Here is a 14,873-nt window from a genome sequence, read left to right on the forward strand (position 1 = left end):
CCAGCAGGCTGGAGGATGTGCTCCCCTCCCAAGCTCCTCATTCACTCCCTCCTATGCTTCCCTTTGAAATGTCTCAGATACAGCCCTTTTTTTCTATTCCCACTGATAAAATCTAATCTAGGCCAGCATCACCGCCACCTACATTTATTCATTTGTTCATCCAGAAAATTTTCATTGAATACCTACCATGCACCAGGCACTGGAGATAGAGCTGCAGACACAACAGAAGGGGAAAAAAAATCCCTGCCATACAAAGTTTATATTCTAGTGGGGAAGGCAGGTAAAACACAAGACAATATATACATTAAATAATGAGAAATGTTAAGAAGGGGAAAAAAAAGAAAGGGAAGGGGAGAAGTGAACGGATGGGGTTGTGATTTATCTAATGTGATCACAGAAGCCCTCACAGAGTAAAGACCTGGAGGAAGAAAGGAGTCATTTGGATATCTGAGCATTTGATAATGCAAGTACATCTTGGTGTTATCTGTGGAACAAACAGTAAGGGTGGAGAGACCATGCAAGGCCTTGAAGCATTAGAAGGGCTTAGGCTTTTATTCTGAAAAGGGAGGCTATTGGAAGGAAAAGAAGCCTGATTTAAAATTTTTGTTTTTAATAGGTTTCTTAGAATAAAACTAACATACAATAAATGTACATATTTAAAGTGTATAAAAGTGTATGTGTACACACGCGAAGCCATCACAATCAAGATAATAAACACATCCATCAACTCAAAAAACTTTCCTTATATCCTTTTTTATTCATATGTAAACGTGGAAACAAGGAAAACAGGCCAGAAGCCAACTGCGGTCAATCATCCAGAGGGCCCATGATGGTATCTTGGGCCAGGGAGGTAAGCAGTGGCTGTAGTGAGAAGGGGTTGATTTAAACATCACTAACCTCATAACTTCTTGCTGCTTATCCACTCCAATTATTCAAAGATAAATTAGCAAAAATGTTTCTTTCATAGGGTAAGCCCCTCCCTTAAAAAAAAAAAAAAGGTCTGCTAGCTCCCTATTGCCCTCGGGCTAAAGTCCCAGCTCCTGAGGCCCTGCTTCTATCACTACTCTCAAATCCACACCTTGGTCTTCTTCCTGTCCATCTCTCTGGTCATTCGCCTCCACTCTGCCTTTCTTTTCTATTTCCACCATACTTCTTATCCACGCACCCCACCCTCATTCTCTAAATTGTGCCCACACAAAGTCCCACTTCTTCCAGAAAGCCTTTGGTGGCCTCCACTGGGGTCTCTCCCTTGAGTCTCCAACTACACTTGATGTTAATACTTCACAGTAAACTTATCCTTGGTTTTTAATTCCCCTGGAAGTACCTAGGGATGGCGGTGTACAAGGTCTAGAGCTCCTGAGACCTTCCCAAGTACGGGGCTGGGCCTATGCTACTTCGGGCGCTGGCTGCTTCGGCGCGTCTATGTGCGGTAGTGTCCCAATCCTCCTCCCCTCCTCCTTCGGCATCTGCTCTGCATTAGTCTGTCCCAGGCCTCCGCAGGCGCCGATGATTGAATCATCATCATTAACCAGGGTCTGCCCCCCGCCCTCCACAAGCCCCGGCGGCAGAGGAGGATGGCGGGGGGCGAATAAGATCACTACACCAAGTCCCTGGGGGTCCCTCCCCCCCACCCGCCACCCTCTCCGAGACTCCTCAAAGCCCAGAGAAACTCCCGCCGTGGAGCCGGGAAGAGGCCTGCCATCCGGATGAAGCTCCGTAACGCGGACGCGTCAGCCGGCGAGAGCGACATTACGAGGAAAGGACCCGGGAGGGGCTTCTTTAGCGGGGTCGTGGTCACAGGAGATCGACGACCCTGAGCAGCGGCGGGCGGAGACCGCTGGGCCCTTTGGGGTAGAAGGGGGCAGTCTTTTGCAGGCTCCAAAAGTTAGTCTCGCGGTAGGGTAGGGTCTATTGTGATGATTACTACAAGAGGTCAATGAGATAGGACCCCCTCCTCACAACCCCCCTCCCTAATTACGGATTGAGGAGGGGGAGGGGCCAGTGGGGCTCAGGTGAGCACACGGGGAGAAAGGGACATGGGCGGGGCCTTACAGAGGGTCAGCGAATCCGAAAAGACCTAAGCCCTCGTTGCTGGGCGACAAGTCCCGCCCCGCAGGCGGCACCGGAAGTGGCCGGCCGGGATCAGCCTTTAAGATGGCGTCTCCTCAGGGGGGCCAGATTGCGATCGCGATGAGGCTTCGGAACCAGCTCCAGTCAGTGTACAAGATGGACCCACTACGGAACGAGGTGCAGGGGCGGCAGGGTTACTGCTGTGGTCGGCTAGCGGTGCGAACTGGGGCCGGCTAGAGGACGGGCGGTGGCTGGCCCGGCGCCCAGTGCGCCTGCGCAGAGACAGGGTGCCCAATGCGCCTGCGCGATTGCGGTCGGGTTGCCAAACTCCGAGCTAGGACGCTTGCGCATTGTGCCGCCCACGTCGTATAGTCTCCCCTGGGAAAGGAAGGTCGGGCGAGTCCACGTGAAGGGAGCCCCCGCTGTGCGCGGAGCCCCCTGCTGGGCGGAGGGGGAGTGTCAGCTCCCGCGAGCTAATCCCTTGAGGACGCGCAAGGTGCGAGACTTGGCCGTGGGGTTTGTTGAAAGGTATCACCGCAGCTGGGAAGGCGTGTGATTTGGGGTTGGAGGGGGTGATCGGTGACGGAGAGTGGGTCCGCAGGAGGAGGTCCGAGTAAAGATCAAAGACTTGAATGAGCACATCGTCTGCTGTCTGTGCGCTGGCTACTTCGTGGATGCTACCACCATCACAGAGTGTCTTCATACTTGTGAGTGCCCTGGACCCTGGCTGGTTCTTCCAGGCCCTAGTCCCCACCAAGCTGGTTGCCAGACTGCTGGCTGCCTGCCCCAGCCACCCAGGCACCCCACCCAGCCCATGAACCCGATTCCCAGAGGGCCTGAGAGTCTGCTTTTTTCTTCCTGTAGTCTGCAAGAGTTGTATTGTGAAGTACCTCCAAACCAGTAAGTACTGCCCCATGTGCAACATCAAGATCCACGAGACACAGCCACTGCTCAACCTCAAACTGGACCGGGTCATGCAGGACATCGTGTACAAGCTAGTGCCTGGCTTACAAGACAGTGAGTGACCAACCCACTAGAGGGGCCTCTAGAGGACTGATGCTGGGTGGTGACTTGAAATGACAAGGGCTTTCGTGGGAATCACATAGGTAAAGAAGTTGACAGTCACGGGGAGAAAGTATGAGGGAGGGGTAATTCTTTATTTCCCACACTCCCCTCCCTTCTAGGTGAAGAGAAACGGATTCGAGAATTCTACCAGTCCCGAGGCTTGGACCGGGTTACCCAACCCAGTGGGGAAGGTATGTCCCTTGGCAGCAGGAGGGTAAGATAAAGCCCCCAGAACATCCCTCTTGCCCAGTTTTGCTTTCTGGGGAAAAAGGACTATGGAATCTGTGCCACTCTCCTCACTACTCTTTCTTAGAGCCAGCCCTGAGCAACCTCGGCCTCCCTTTCAGCAGCTTCGACCACTCGAAAGCCCACTACTATCGCTATGATGAGCAGCTGAGCCTGTGCCTGGAACGGCTGAGGTAAGGAACGGGTCGTGAACTGTCTGAAGTAACAGTGCGAGTGACTCAGAACCTGGGAGGGGCTTGGTGAGAGGGCAAGCAGTGAGGGAGTGTCTACTGCCTTGAAGAGAGTATACCGTAGCTCTGGGTGGGGGACAGGGAAAGATCAGACTCCCTAACTTGTGTCTGTTTCCCCCAGTTCTGGCAAAGACAAGAATAAAAGCATCCTGCAGGTGAGAGGGGCTGAGGGGAGGGCCTCTCTAAGGAGACTCACCTACCTCCCTGTGGACCTTCCCTCACACACGTTGTCCTTTTACCTTCCATCCCTATCCCCAGAACAAATATGTCCGATGTTCCGTTAGAGCTGAAGTTCGTCATCTCCGGAGGGTCCTGTGTCACCGCTTAATGCTAAATCCCCAGCATGTGAGTATTCCCACAGTAGGGTTTTGGGGAAGGAAGGGCTTGAAAGGGAGGGACAGAGTCTGTAGTAGACCGAGGTAGTTCTTGACGTACGTGAGAGAGCGGTTCCTAAAGCTGTGCCCCTGTCTCCCTCCTAGGTACAGCTCCTTTTTGACAATGAGGTTCTCCCAGATCACATGACCATGAAGCAGATATGGCTCTCCCGCTGGTTCGGCAAGGTAAGCCAGAGCCAAGGCAGTCCCCAGGGCAGCCATGGGCTGGGGGGGCATTTGGGGTAAGAATGCGCCCACTGACTGCTTCTTCTCCTTGTTCTCTCCTTAGCCGTCCCCTTTGCTTTTACAATACAGTGTGAAAGAGAAGAGGAGGTAGGGGCCAAGCCCCCGCCACATCCCTGTCCCCTTCCCTCCCCAGATATTTATGTGAAATTAACTGCGGCTTTATTTTTTGAAATAAAAACTTTAAAAAAGCATCTGTTTTCTTCCTTTTTTCTTTCCACATACTCATGCTTTGTTCTGTGTTCTGCTTCCCTCAGAAATCCTCTGAGTTTCATCATGAAGGAGGGCCTCTCTATGTCCGTGGTCCCTCAGTGAATTGCCAGAGGAGAGGGGTAGAGGACCCTACACATATAAAACTCAGAAGGTGAGCTAAGTGGAACCAGGTTACCCATACCAGCTTTTTCTTTTTTCTTTCTTTCTTTCTTTTCTTTTTTTTGGTGAAGGGAAGGCTTTCTGGAGGGGAGTTCTCACTATACTTGAATGTTGTAGCATATGCTGCAGGCTTCAGTGGAGGTGTCCTAATTCAGGAGCAGTGAGGGTAGGGCTAGGGTTAGACAGTGGCCACTGCAGGACTGAAGAAGAGTGATATTTTAAAGAAAGTTCCAAAGAATTGCTCTATAGGAGGAATCTTAAAAAAACAAAAAAACATGGGGGGTTAAGACACAGGGAACACAAGGGTGTTGAGTTGGAGACATGGTTGTCCATACAAGATTCAGTAGGCCTTCACGTCCCTGGATTAGGTGAAGCCAGGGTGAGGAGAGGGACCTGGTGTCCAGGAGAGCAAAGGCAGCTTCAGGTAACAAGAGGGAAGCAGCAAGGCTATTCGTTCCCTTGATTAATTCAGTGAACATTCCTTGTCTGTATGAGCCCAGCCATGAGCCTTGGGCTCTGAAAGTACACTCAGCCAGGCTCCCTGTTCTGTGGCCTCTCAGTAGGATAGTCAGAAACTTCCCTGACTGGGACAATGACATATGGAGGAGGAAGCAGCGAGGTCCTGAAGGGAGCTAATGGGCTGTGGCTGAACCTGGGACGAGTGGGTCGGAGCAGGCGGCAGAAACGTTGCCAGAACTCAAGCTTAAAGCCCAAGTCTTCAAAGGGCCTAAGTCTGACTCCAGTGAATTCAGAGGGGTCATTGTGCATTGCTGGTGAGGGCTGAAGGCCTGAAGCTTCCAGGGATAGAGACCGGGTGGCAGAAGACCTAGGGGAGGAGTACAGTGAAAATGGTGTGAACTGGCTAAGAGAGCCTGAGACTGGGGCGGCCGGGGGTGGAGGTGGGCACAGTGTGAGGGGCCTGAGCATAGTGGCCAGTGCACAGTAGACTGGCCTTCCGTCCACACAGATGAAGCTTGTAGGCCATGAGAAAAGCACAGTGTGGAGAGACTGCAGAAAGCAAGGAAGAGCCCTCGGGTGTGATGGGCGGACAATGAGGACCAGGGTGGGGACATAGCAGAACAATCAGCCTGACAGAATCTCCATGATTCCCAAAGCGCCCCATGTTTCCGGCCTCATGCCTGGAATGCCTCTCCCTCACCCCATACCCAGCTGTTCTTTCAAGGCCCAAGTATCATCACTTCCTCCAGGAGACCCTCTCTCTGCCAGAACCCAGGCTTTTTCCACCCCTTTGTGCCTGCCTCTACACCAGCATATATCTTGAGGTTTGGGATGAATTACATCTATATTAATTGGGCTCCCCCCATGTCTTCTGGGACTCCACAGCCCACTCAAGCATGCCACACTGAGGCTGTTCTCAAGGGGTTTGTGGGTGAAAGGGCATTTTTAAGGAATGACCCCCCGAGGGAGAGGTGTGGGCTGAGGGGGAAAGGGTAGAAATGCTCCTGAGGATTTTTTGGGTCCCCAGCAGCTGCAGGAATTGGTCAGCAGTCTGGGGCTTGGCAGCAGCTTGGCATCAAGAAGGCCCAGTCAGAAGATAAGGCTGACTGGGGACCAGGCCTCAGGATGAGGCTTTTAATGGTGCATGGCTTGAGGCCAAGGAGCAGCGGAAGGAGCTCAGGCGGGGACCTGGGGTGCAGCGGGCCACCTCCCCTCGCTCCCAGTTCCGCAGAACCTTCTTTTTGTCCGTCAGCGGCCCTGGCAGAGGCAGCTGCGGTGTGTCTCCCAAGGTGGCTGATGCAGGCCAGCTGCGGGCTGAGGGCTGAGCTCTGCTCTTCCTCTCTCGACGGGTCCATTGCCCCCTTGCCTGACTTTTGCCGGGAAGACCCAGTCCCCCAGGGTCACTCTGGTTACGATCTGCGCCACGGGGAGAATCAAGCCCAGGGTTCTCTTGAGCTGTGTGACCCAGAATGCGCTGGTCGCGTTCAAAGAGGTGGCCGCGGACGGGCGCACAGCGGGCCCTCTATGGGCGGCGCCCTTGACCTCGCAGCGCTTCTGGGTGGAGGCGTCAGTCCTCACCCGCAGGGTCAAGCTGGCCCTTGCCCCTGTCGCCCTTTCTCATCTAGCCGTTTCAGTGGGCCACACTCACCTGGGGGGAGGGGGCACCGAGATTGCCCCCACCTTTGGCACAGGGGAGAACCGGTCCCTCTCAGCCTGGCCAGTTTCTCAGTGCCAGGGGTGGGCAGAAAAGGAGGGAAAAGGGACTTCACTGGTAGTGGAGCAGTGGGTCTGGGGGGGGGGGGCGGTGTGTGTGTGTGTGTGCGTGTGTGTGTGTGTCAGTCGAGGATGGGGGTCTGAGTATCCCACCGCTCCCCCGGTGCACACAACCACCGAGCTTTTTGTGAGCCAGCATAAAGGGCTGCCACGGGATCACGGACTGAGCGAGGCCCTAGAAGAAACGAAACTAAAATGTTAAGTGTCTGAGTCGATTCCGCAGCAACGTTTTCTGAAAGAGAAAACAACCTCGGAAGTGTGCGAGATGGACAGCCGCCCCGCCCCGCCCCACGCCCAGCTGCCTGGAGTTTCCTCCCTTAACTCCTACTTCCTTCTCTCTGGCTAACGGACTTCCCTAAGGGTCGGGAGGGGCGGCCAAGCTCCTCTCTACGGCTAGCCGTCTGTCCGCCTTCCTGAGGTGGTTATTCAGAGGATCCCCAGTTGCCCCTTTACATTCACAGAATTCAAAGGGATGCGCGGGTAGGGAAATTTGGAGGCTAAAGGTTGTTTATTGAGCAGGTCTCAGTGCCAAAAAGAGGGGCATCAATCTGGTGTGGGCCTGGATCAGGGAGCCCGCCAGATGGGAGGCTGAGGTGGGCAAGGTGGTTGAGAGGTGCAGTGTCAGGGAATGAGGGAGAAGGTGGGGGGCCGCAAGGAAAGGGAAATCTGAAAGTGGGTGATGAACAGAGGTGTGAGAAAGCATCCTTCAATAGGAATAGAGGCACCTTCCTGAGGGAATGAAAGTTGGAATGTGGGGATCTCTACAACGGGGAGGAACAGAGGACCCCCAAATGTCTGAAAGGACAATGATGGGAATCCGAGGAGGTGGGAGACCACGAGGGGTTGCTTGAGAATGCTGAGAGAGGAAAACCGTCCACCAGCGGGGGAAGGGGGGGGCGGAGGGCGGGGGAAGGTGCGTAACTATGAATCACTCTGTGAAAGAGGCCCAGGACAGGAAGGGTTGGACCTTGGGGTGGGAGGTATGGGTGGGGGAAGCCTACAAGACAGCTGAGCGCCACAACCCCCTCCCCACCCCCAGCCCAGAACCCAGGTTTCATCTCTTAATCTCCCTCATTAATCATTCACCTTCCTCCTACCCCCATCAGCGGATCTGGTTTCTTCCCAGCTCAGGTTCCAGAGGTTTTGCTGGGAGAAGTCCCCTCCTGTGGCCCCACCATCGTCTGGACACGTCCCTGGCCTCGGGGCTGACTTTAACGGGCTCTGATGTCAGTGGTCTCCTACCTTTACTAGTCTCTCCTTCCCTTTTGTCCCCCAAATGGGGATCGCCCAACTCTTTTGTGCAACCACATTACTTGAGCCTGGTTGCTGGGGGAAGATAGGCAGGAGAGATGGATGGGGAAGAAGGCAAAGGCCCTTCAGGAGAGAGGGTGCTCCCCACAAACACACTAGTAATTGAGAGCAGAGGAAGAGATGACCTAAAAGCTACGTAGAGGACGCCTGAGTGTCTGTTTGGTGACAGGCCCAGGACGAGAGCTAGGCTGTTGCAGCAGCCTCCTGGAACCCTCTTTAAATGCAGATTAAGTGAAACCCTGGGATGGTTCAGAGGGCTGAGGCCTCCAGCCAGAAGGGTCTCTCTTGCCCTCCCTCCACCTCCCACCATTAATAACCAACTAGCAAGGTCCTGAGGCATCTCAGCTTTCTGCTGTGGCCTGGCTCTGCTCTCTGCCCCAGCAGTAGCCCACTGGACTGAGTGTATTGCTCAGGATGCCATGAGGGTACTGTGCAAGTGTCTGAGTGTGTCTGGAGGAGGGGAGGGGTCTTACCAAGAAAACCCTGTGTTTCTCCATCTTTGGTGGGCCAGGCCAGTGCCTCAGGCTATGTGAGTTTCCCTCACCCCCACTATCAAAGTGCCTTCTAGTCCTTGTTAAAGAGTCTTTGGCCCAGGTGCCTTAGATCTCCCAGGCTCTGTTTAGGGCACCTCAACTGCAGGCTCCACTTGCCCCAGGGAATAGGCACAGAGGATCACTGCACAAGTGATGGGAGGTGCAGAGGTCTACAGAGGTGACATAATGGACAGTCCAGGAGGGACTTCTTGGCACTGCTGGAAAAAACTAGAAGAATCCTGTGGAGGCAAGTTCCTTAGGAATGGTGAGCTCCTCAGGAGTGGCGGGGCTTCTCTGCCTCTGGGCTGTGAATCCCCTAGCTATTTGGGGGTGTTTATGTGAACAAAACCCTTGCCTTGTTGGGCCTCCACTGGTGAAGCAGCGTTCTCCCAGAGCTGCCTGCTTCCTACAAAGGAGAGCTGTAGAGTGCTCACCCAGGTTTGAACTCGGGACTAGAATAGGTGTGGGAGAAAAGAAAGACACAAATCAAATAGGAATGAATATCCCTCGGGTGCCTGGATGGCTAGTTGGTTAAGCGGTTAAGTGCCTGCCTTGGGCTCAGGTCCTGATCCCGGAGTCCTGGGATTGAGTCCCAGGTCTGGCTCCCTGCTGCTTCTGGGAATGAATATCCCAGAGCTCAGAGTTTGTCCCTGAGTTGGCAGGGGTTTCTGTCCCAGGATTTGGTTGGATCCATGAAGTCTGGCCTTCAAATCACTTCTCTACGGAGAGTGACCAGTAGCCCTTCCCATTGCTGCTCCTACACGGTGGTTTCTGGCTCTCCAGGTTGGGGAACCCCTATTTGAACTACAGGAGCTTAGTAAGGAGGTGAAGACAGATGGACTGCCGGGTCTTGTGGAGGCCAGTCTTGCCTGGGAAAGACCCAGCCCAGGCAGTAGCGCCTGCTCCGCATTTGCTGTGTCTTCTCTCCCGAGGCCCAGGTCTCCTCCACTTCTCCGTGCGTTTTGACTTTCGCAAGGCCTCTGAGCCGTGGTGGAACGGCTTGGGTCCAGAGAGCTGAAGGAGTCCACTCACCTGCCTTTGCTTCCACATCGCATCCTGGCTGCAGACGCTCTGCCAGGCCAGGTCCTGCCAGTCTCGAGTTCCCCCAGCCCCCTCGCGCCGCACTAATAACTTCCAGCCGCCAGGACCTCTTTAAGAGCATTCGGCAGGGGTGGGGCGGGGGCGAGGGGGCTAGGTCAGGAGACTGAGGTTCTTCTAGAAGAGATCGGAGATCCTAGAACAGTCAGCTCTGATCTCCCTTCTCGGAATTTTGCAAATCCCCATCCGCCGGGGTCGGGAAAGGCAATCTTATTGCCGACTAGTTTATGAGCCAGAGCCACGGCTTGGCGGGGAGTCGGTGGCACACAGAATCTGGGGGCCGTCCAGGAAGGGTCCAGCCTGAATGTGCACCGGGCCGCGCCCCGCAGCGCGGAGCAGCTCGGCGGCACGGTACGGCAGGTTGTTCCGGGGCTTCTCTCCGAGCCTCCCCACCCTGCAGAAATACCGCTGCCGGGACATCTACCAGCTCCAGACCCACTGCGGCCCCGAGTTGGGGGTTGGGGGCGCAGGAGGAGGGGCACACGGGGCTCGGGCCCGGCGCGGGGGGCGGGTCCGAGGCGGGGGGCCCAGATCGGGAGCCGCGCGCCGGGGCCCAGGCAGCTGCGGAGCGGATCGCAGCCGGCGGCGGGACCGCCACAGCCCGACCGGCCATGAACTCGGGACCCGAGCCCCGGACACCCCGGACACTCTTTAGCATCGCAGACATCCTAGGCCCGCGCATGGTTCCCCGCGGACCTTCTACGTCTCCGCTTCCAGAGTCGAGCCCTGGTCCCACGTCGCCTCTGTGCGCGCTGGAGGAGCTGACCAGTAAAACTTTCCGCGGACTTGACGGGCACGCTCCGGAGTCCTCTGAAGGTATAGCGCCCGCGAGGTCGCGCACTTTGACTCGGCCTTTTCCCCACCTCTCTCCTCCAGGTCCGGGTCTCGAACCTTCGTTCACCCTGGCCCCCACCCTAATCTGCCCCCTGCCCTCAGCCCACGTGCTGGGACTTGCATCTCCCGCTCCTCACCTCCCCTCCGTTAGTTCCCAGGCTCCGCGGCCGCTCCTGGAGGCCGCCAGCGCCGAGGGGAAGGGCCGGTCTGTCGAGAACTGAGTGACCCGCGGGTCCGTGCGCTGTAGGCGGGGCAATCGCGACAGAGAGAGACGGGTGAGAAGGAGACAAAAGGCCTGAGCCGGAGGCTGTAAACGAGTGAGCTCGGGCAAGGGCGGTGCCGAAAGTGCTGGGAAGCGAGGCTCGGGCCTCTCCGGGTGACCTCGCTCGGCTCCACGCCGTTCTCTTCTGGGGAGGGCACAGGAACAGAAGGTCCTCGGGGCGGCAAGGGTCGGGGGACTACGGACTTCGCCTCTCCTTACTCTTTGATCCCCCATACCTACCTTTTGGGCTCGAGGAGGAGGCGCCGTGTCATTAAAAGAAGTGTAAACCGAGAGTGCCCATCATGACCCGTGAGTCTTCAGAAGGCCACGATCCGGGTCCTCGTAACACTCCTCATGCCGGGCTAGCTGCCCCTGTTTTGACCATGGTCGGGCCCCACCTCGGGTGCCGGCCCCAATCTACAAGCCCGAATATCCTGGGGCTCCCGAAAGGCCTCAAAGGTCCCGCCCCAGATGGCCTGCCTCTGCGCCGGGTTTTCTCTGGCCCGTCCCGCCCTCCTCCCACTCCCTCACCTCCGCAGGATGCCCTCAAGCCTGTTGCCTCCCATACCCAAGTGGCCCGTTCCACTTTATGCCCCCGACTCCCATCTCGGCCTGAACCCCGGTTGGGTAACTGACCACGGTTCTGGCTCCCGTCTGCCTTTTCCCACCTCCGCCTCCCCGACCCCGGCTTGAGCTCCCCGCCCCCGCCCCGCGCCGGGCCCCAGCGTCTCCTTCCCTCAGGCTAGAGACTGACCCCCGCCCTATCCCCGCAGGCCGCGCCGCCCAGGGTGCGCTGGGCCCTGGCCCCGCCGGCCGCAGACGCCGAAAGTCACGCACGGCGTTCACAGCGCAGCAGGTGGTGGAGCTGGAGCGACGCTTCGTCTTCCAGAAGTATCTGGCGCCTTCGGAGCGCGACGGGCTGGCGGCGAGGCTCGGTTTGGCCAACGCACAGGTTGTCACGTGGTTCCAGAACCGGCGCGCCAAGCTCAAGCGCGACGTGGAGGAGATGCGCGCCGACGTGGCCTCGCTGAGTGCGCTGGCCCCCGAAGTCCAGTGCCGCCTCGAGCTGCCGGATAGCGCCCCAGGCCCCGGCCCCGGCCCGCCTGACTCCGGGCCCCACCTGTCAGAAGAGGAGATTCAGGTGGACGACTGAAGGCAAAGCCGCCGCCAGCTCCGGGCTCTGGGGCCCCGGACTCCTCACCTCCGTGCGCCGCGCCCCGTCCGGGTTCCGGGGTGGAGGGAGGGTGTGGATCCGGCCTCCTCCGGTTCACAGTCCAGACGCTCGCTTTTCCCAATTGTTGAGAATAAAATTGAGACTCAGTCGCCATGAGTCGCATGAGGCCTCCATCCCGGAGCGGTAAGAGCAAAATCTGCCGATTGTTGTGCAGATTGCGCGTTTGGCTGTGCGCTTTAAACGGGCTGTCTCCTTTAACCCTCATAGCAACTCTATAAGGTAGGTGATATAATTATGCCCATTTCACAAAGGCAGAACCACTAGGTCGGGATTTGCACCTACGCATCCTGCCAGACTTCAAAGCCAGTGTTTGTCAGCCCAGACCGTGCTCTGGAAACTTCAAGCTGAGGGGTAGGAGATGGGACTCTGGTAGCTGTGGGCCACCCACCCCTACTGACTGTCTTTGGTTGCAGGACTCCACCCAGGCCTTTGATCCCCACCCCACCCCACCCCCAGACCTTGCTCCTAACCTCTAGGTGGCCCGAGAGTGACAATGACCTGCCTGATTCTACCCTTTCCCCACTCTGAGGTTACTTGTTAATGGGGTCCTGACCCTTCTCCTACCTCCGCAGAAAGAACCCTGTATGAGACACCCGCTAAGTGAAGCCCCGAGGGAGAAGTGGCACAGCCCTACTTCCGGGACCTCTGCCCCCGCACTTGGGCAGGAAATGTCCCCACCAGGATGGTGGCCTTGGCAGGAAGATGGGGAGGCTGGCTGAGGCAGAGCTTGGATAGCAGCTTGGGGCCTTGTGGGTGGAGTCAACAGCCTACCTCCACCCGTGGACATTTCTGAGACTAATTTATTCTGCGGGTAATTAATCGCCTTCTGGCAGTGTGATGGGGAGGGAAGAGGCCTACCACTATACAGGGCCATCCCTGCTGATCTTCAGAAGACCATGCTTAGGCTCTTTCCTGTTGCCCCCTCTCCGTGTCAGTACTTCCTCCCCTCCGTCAGACCTTTCCATGCTTCTGCCCGGATGCCACAATCTCATTCTCAAGAATGCTTTTAGAGTGACCCTTCCAGGATTCAAGGGGAGTCAGCTAGGGCCTCAGTTGCAGGTGGAGGTCCCAGGAGAGACTCTTCAGGGAGAGTGAACAAGGCTGGAAGGCAGAAGGGAACCTTGTGCTGTTAGACAATAGCTACCCTTTATTGAGCACAATTCAAGTGATTTGCATGGATTAATCTTCACAGTAATCCCAGGAGATAATGAGATTTTAATTTCATTTTAAGTGTAAAGAGACTGAATCACAGCCCAGGAAGTGTTGGTCATGTCCTGAAGCTTGTAAGTGATGGGGCTGGCACTAACCTGCTTCTTGTCTGACTCAGGGGCTCATGCTTTCGGCCACTACAGGTTCTGTCCCTGTAACTGTGACTGGACCTAACTGAAAGAAGAAAACGGTTTATGAAGAAAGCAGAGGAGAAAGGGCCAAAGGTAGGAATTTAGGCATTGTACTGTAGATAGAGCATGGTCCACGGAGGTTTGAGAGAGGAAAGGCATGACAGCAGTGTTTGAGCAGGCTCATCTGGCTGCAAGTGTAGGGTAGACTGGGAACTGGCAGGGGCCTGAGGAAGGAGTGTTATCTCTGGCCACTGCAAAAGGTCAGAGCCGAGGGAATTCAGGGCCAGACTTGGGGAGTGGGGGAGGCTCTAACGAAAGAGGAATCTGTGTGATTATCCCAGTGACCAAAGATTACTTCCATCAGTGAAAACCTCACAAACCTGGGCAACTGGAATAAAAATAGCATCATGGGCAGAAATAATGACTACTGGTGTAGAGCTAAGAATTTGTCCGCCATTATGTACAAAAAGTATTCTTGCACCTGTGTTGCCCTTTCAATACACATAGACAACACACACCCACACACACCCTGGTTCTGGTTCAGGGCCCCTCCTTATTCCTTTCATCTCCTTCCTAAGGCTGCCTCTCTGGAACCTTTAGAGTGACTCATTCCTGTTTGCCCAGGACTTTCCCACCTTCAGCACGCAAAGTCCCACACTCCAGGAAATCCCTCGGTCCCAGGTTGGTCACCGTGCTTTCCAACCCTAGGGACTCAGAACTCCGGCTGCTGGGTTGGAACCCAACCAGTTAGCAATGTGAGTGTGGGGCAAAATGGGGACAAGGTGTCAGGAGTCCTGTGGCTCTCAGAGATAGTCCAGGACTCAGAGATAGTCCAGGACTTAGAGATAGTCCAGCACTCAGAGATAGTCCAGGACAAGTCAAGGGATACGGGGGAGGGGAGAGTTCTTCGAGAGGCTTGAAAAGCAAGGAGCCAGCTCAGCTTCAAAGCAAAGATACCACACGGTGGTGGTGGGTGCCCATTCTTTGAGGAACCCTAGAGAAGTACCTCCCTGCTGCTTAGAACAAGAAGACCACATGAACAGGACTCTTATGGAATCATCATAATATAATCGCCCCTCAAACAAGCACAACCACCTCTCCCCAACTAAGCATGAGCAAAGAACTTCCAGAGCAAATAATTCTTGTTAAGAAGGTACAATTTAGTCCAGTTAATTGGCTCTGAGCCATAATCTCCCTCCACTTGAGGCCTCCTAAATTCCTGTCCGGTGCTTCTACCTCCCATAATCAAAACTTGGATGAACAAAACTCAAGCCTCTCCCACCAAAATGGCCTCTAGATAGTGTATCCTCTGCCAGGTCCTAGAACAAGTGGGCGGGCATTAGGATCACCCGGAGGGCTTAAATGAAACGCAAATTGCAGGGCCCCACTGTTGTACTTTCTGATTTAGAAGGTCGAGGGTGGGGCCTGA

General features: G+C 55.7%; 2 protein-coding genes across 6 annotated transcripts; both read left to right on the top strand.

Moving 5' to 3' along the window:
* Nucleotides 1-1,833: 1,833 nt before the first annotated feature.
* PCGF1 (polycomb group ring finger 1) lies at nucleotides 1,834-10,555 on the top strand. Of its 5 annotated transcripts, XM_027623584.1 has the most exons (11): nucleotides 1,834-2,247; nucleotides 2,672-2,777; nucleotides 2,935-3,087; nucleotides 3,255-3,326; nucleotides 3,449-3,554; nucleotides 3,733-3,766; nucleotides 3,870-3,956; nucleotides 4,091-4,171; nucleotides 4,275-4,318; nucleotides 4,486-4,592; nucleotides 10,492-10,555. In XM_027623584.1, exons 1-10 carry the CDS (start codon nucleotides 2,155-2,157, stop codon nucleotides 4,541-4,543), a joined length of 834 nt encoding a protein of 277 aa, XP_027479385.1. In that variant the 5' UTR covers nucleotides 1,834-2,154; the 3' UTR covers nucleotides 4,544-4,592; nucleotides 10,492-10,555. The 5 variants fall into 5 exon arrangements, with proteins under 5 accessions (XP_027479385.1, XP_027479382.1, XP_027479384.1 ...); XM_027623581.1 differs by lacking the exons at nucleotides 4,275-4,318; nucleotides 10,492-10,555 and adding an exon at nucleotides 9,460-9,645; XM_027623583.2 differs by lacking the exon at nucleotides 10,492-10,555 and having other exon boundaries at nucleotides 4,486-9,485.
* Nucleotides 9,967-12,189, top strand: LBX2 (ladybird homeobox 2). The gene is made up of 2 exons (XM_027623586.1): nucleotides 9,967-10,590; nucleotides 11,644-12,189. The coding sequence occupies exons 1-2, from the start codon at nucleotides 10,002-10,004 to the stop codon at nucleotides 12,021-12,023; spliced, it is 969 nt and encodes a 322-aa protein (XP_027479387.1). The 5' UTR covers nucleotides 9,967-10,001; the 3' UTR covers nucleotides 12,024-12,189.
* Nucleotides 12,190-14,873: the final 2,684 nt, after the last annotated feature.

The sequence above is a fragment of the Zalophus californianus genome, chromosome 8 (genome assembly GCF_009762305.2).
Source record: "Zalophus californianus isolate mZalCal1 chromosome 8, mZalCal1.pri.v2, whole genome shotgun sequence".
NCBI classification, from domain to species: Eukaryota; Metazoa; Chordata; class Mammalia; order Carnivora; family Otariidae; genus Zalophus; species Zalophus californianus.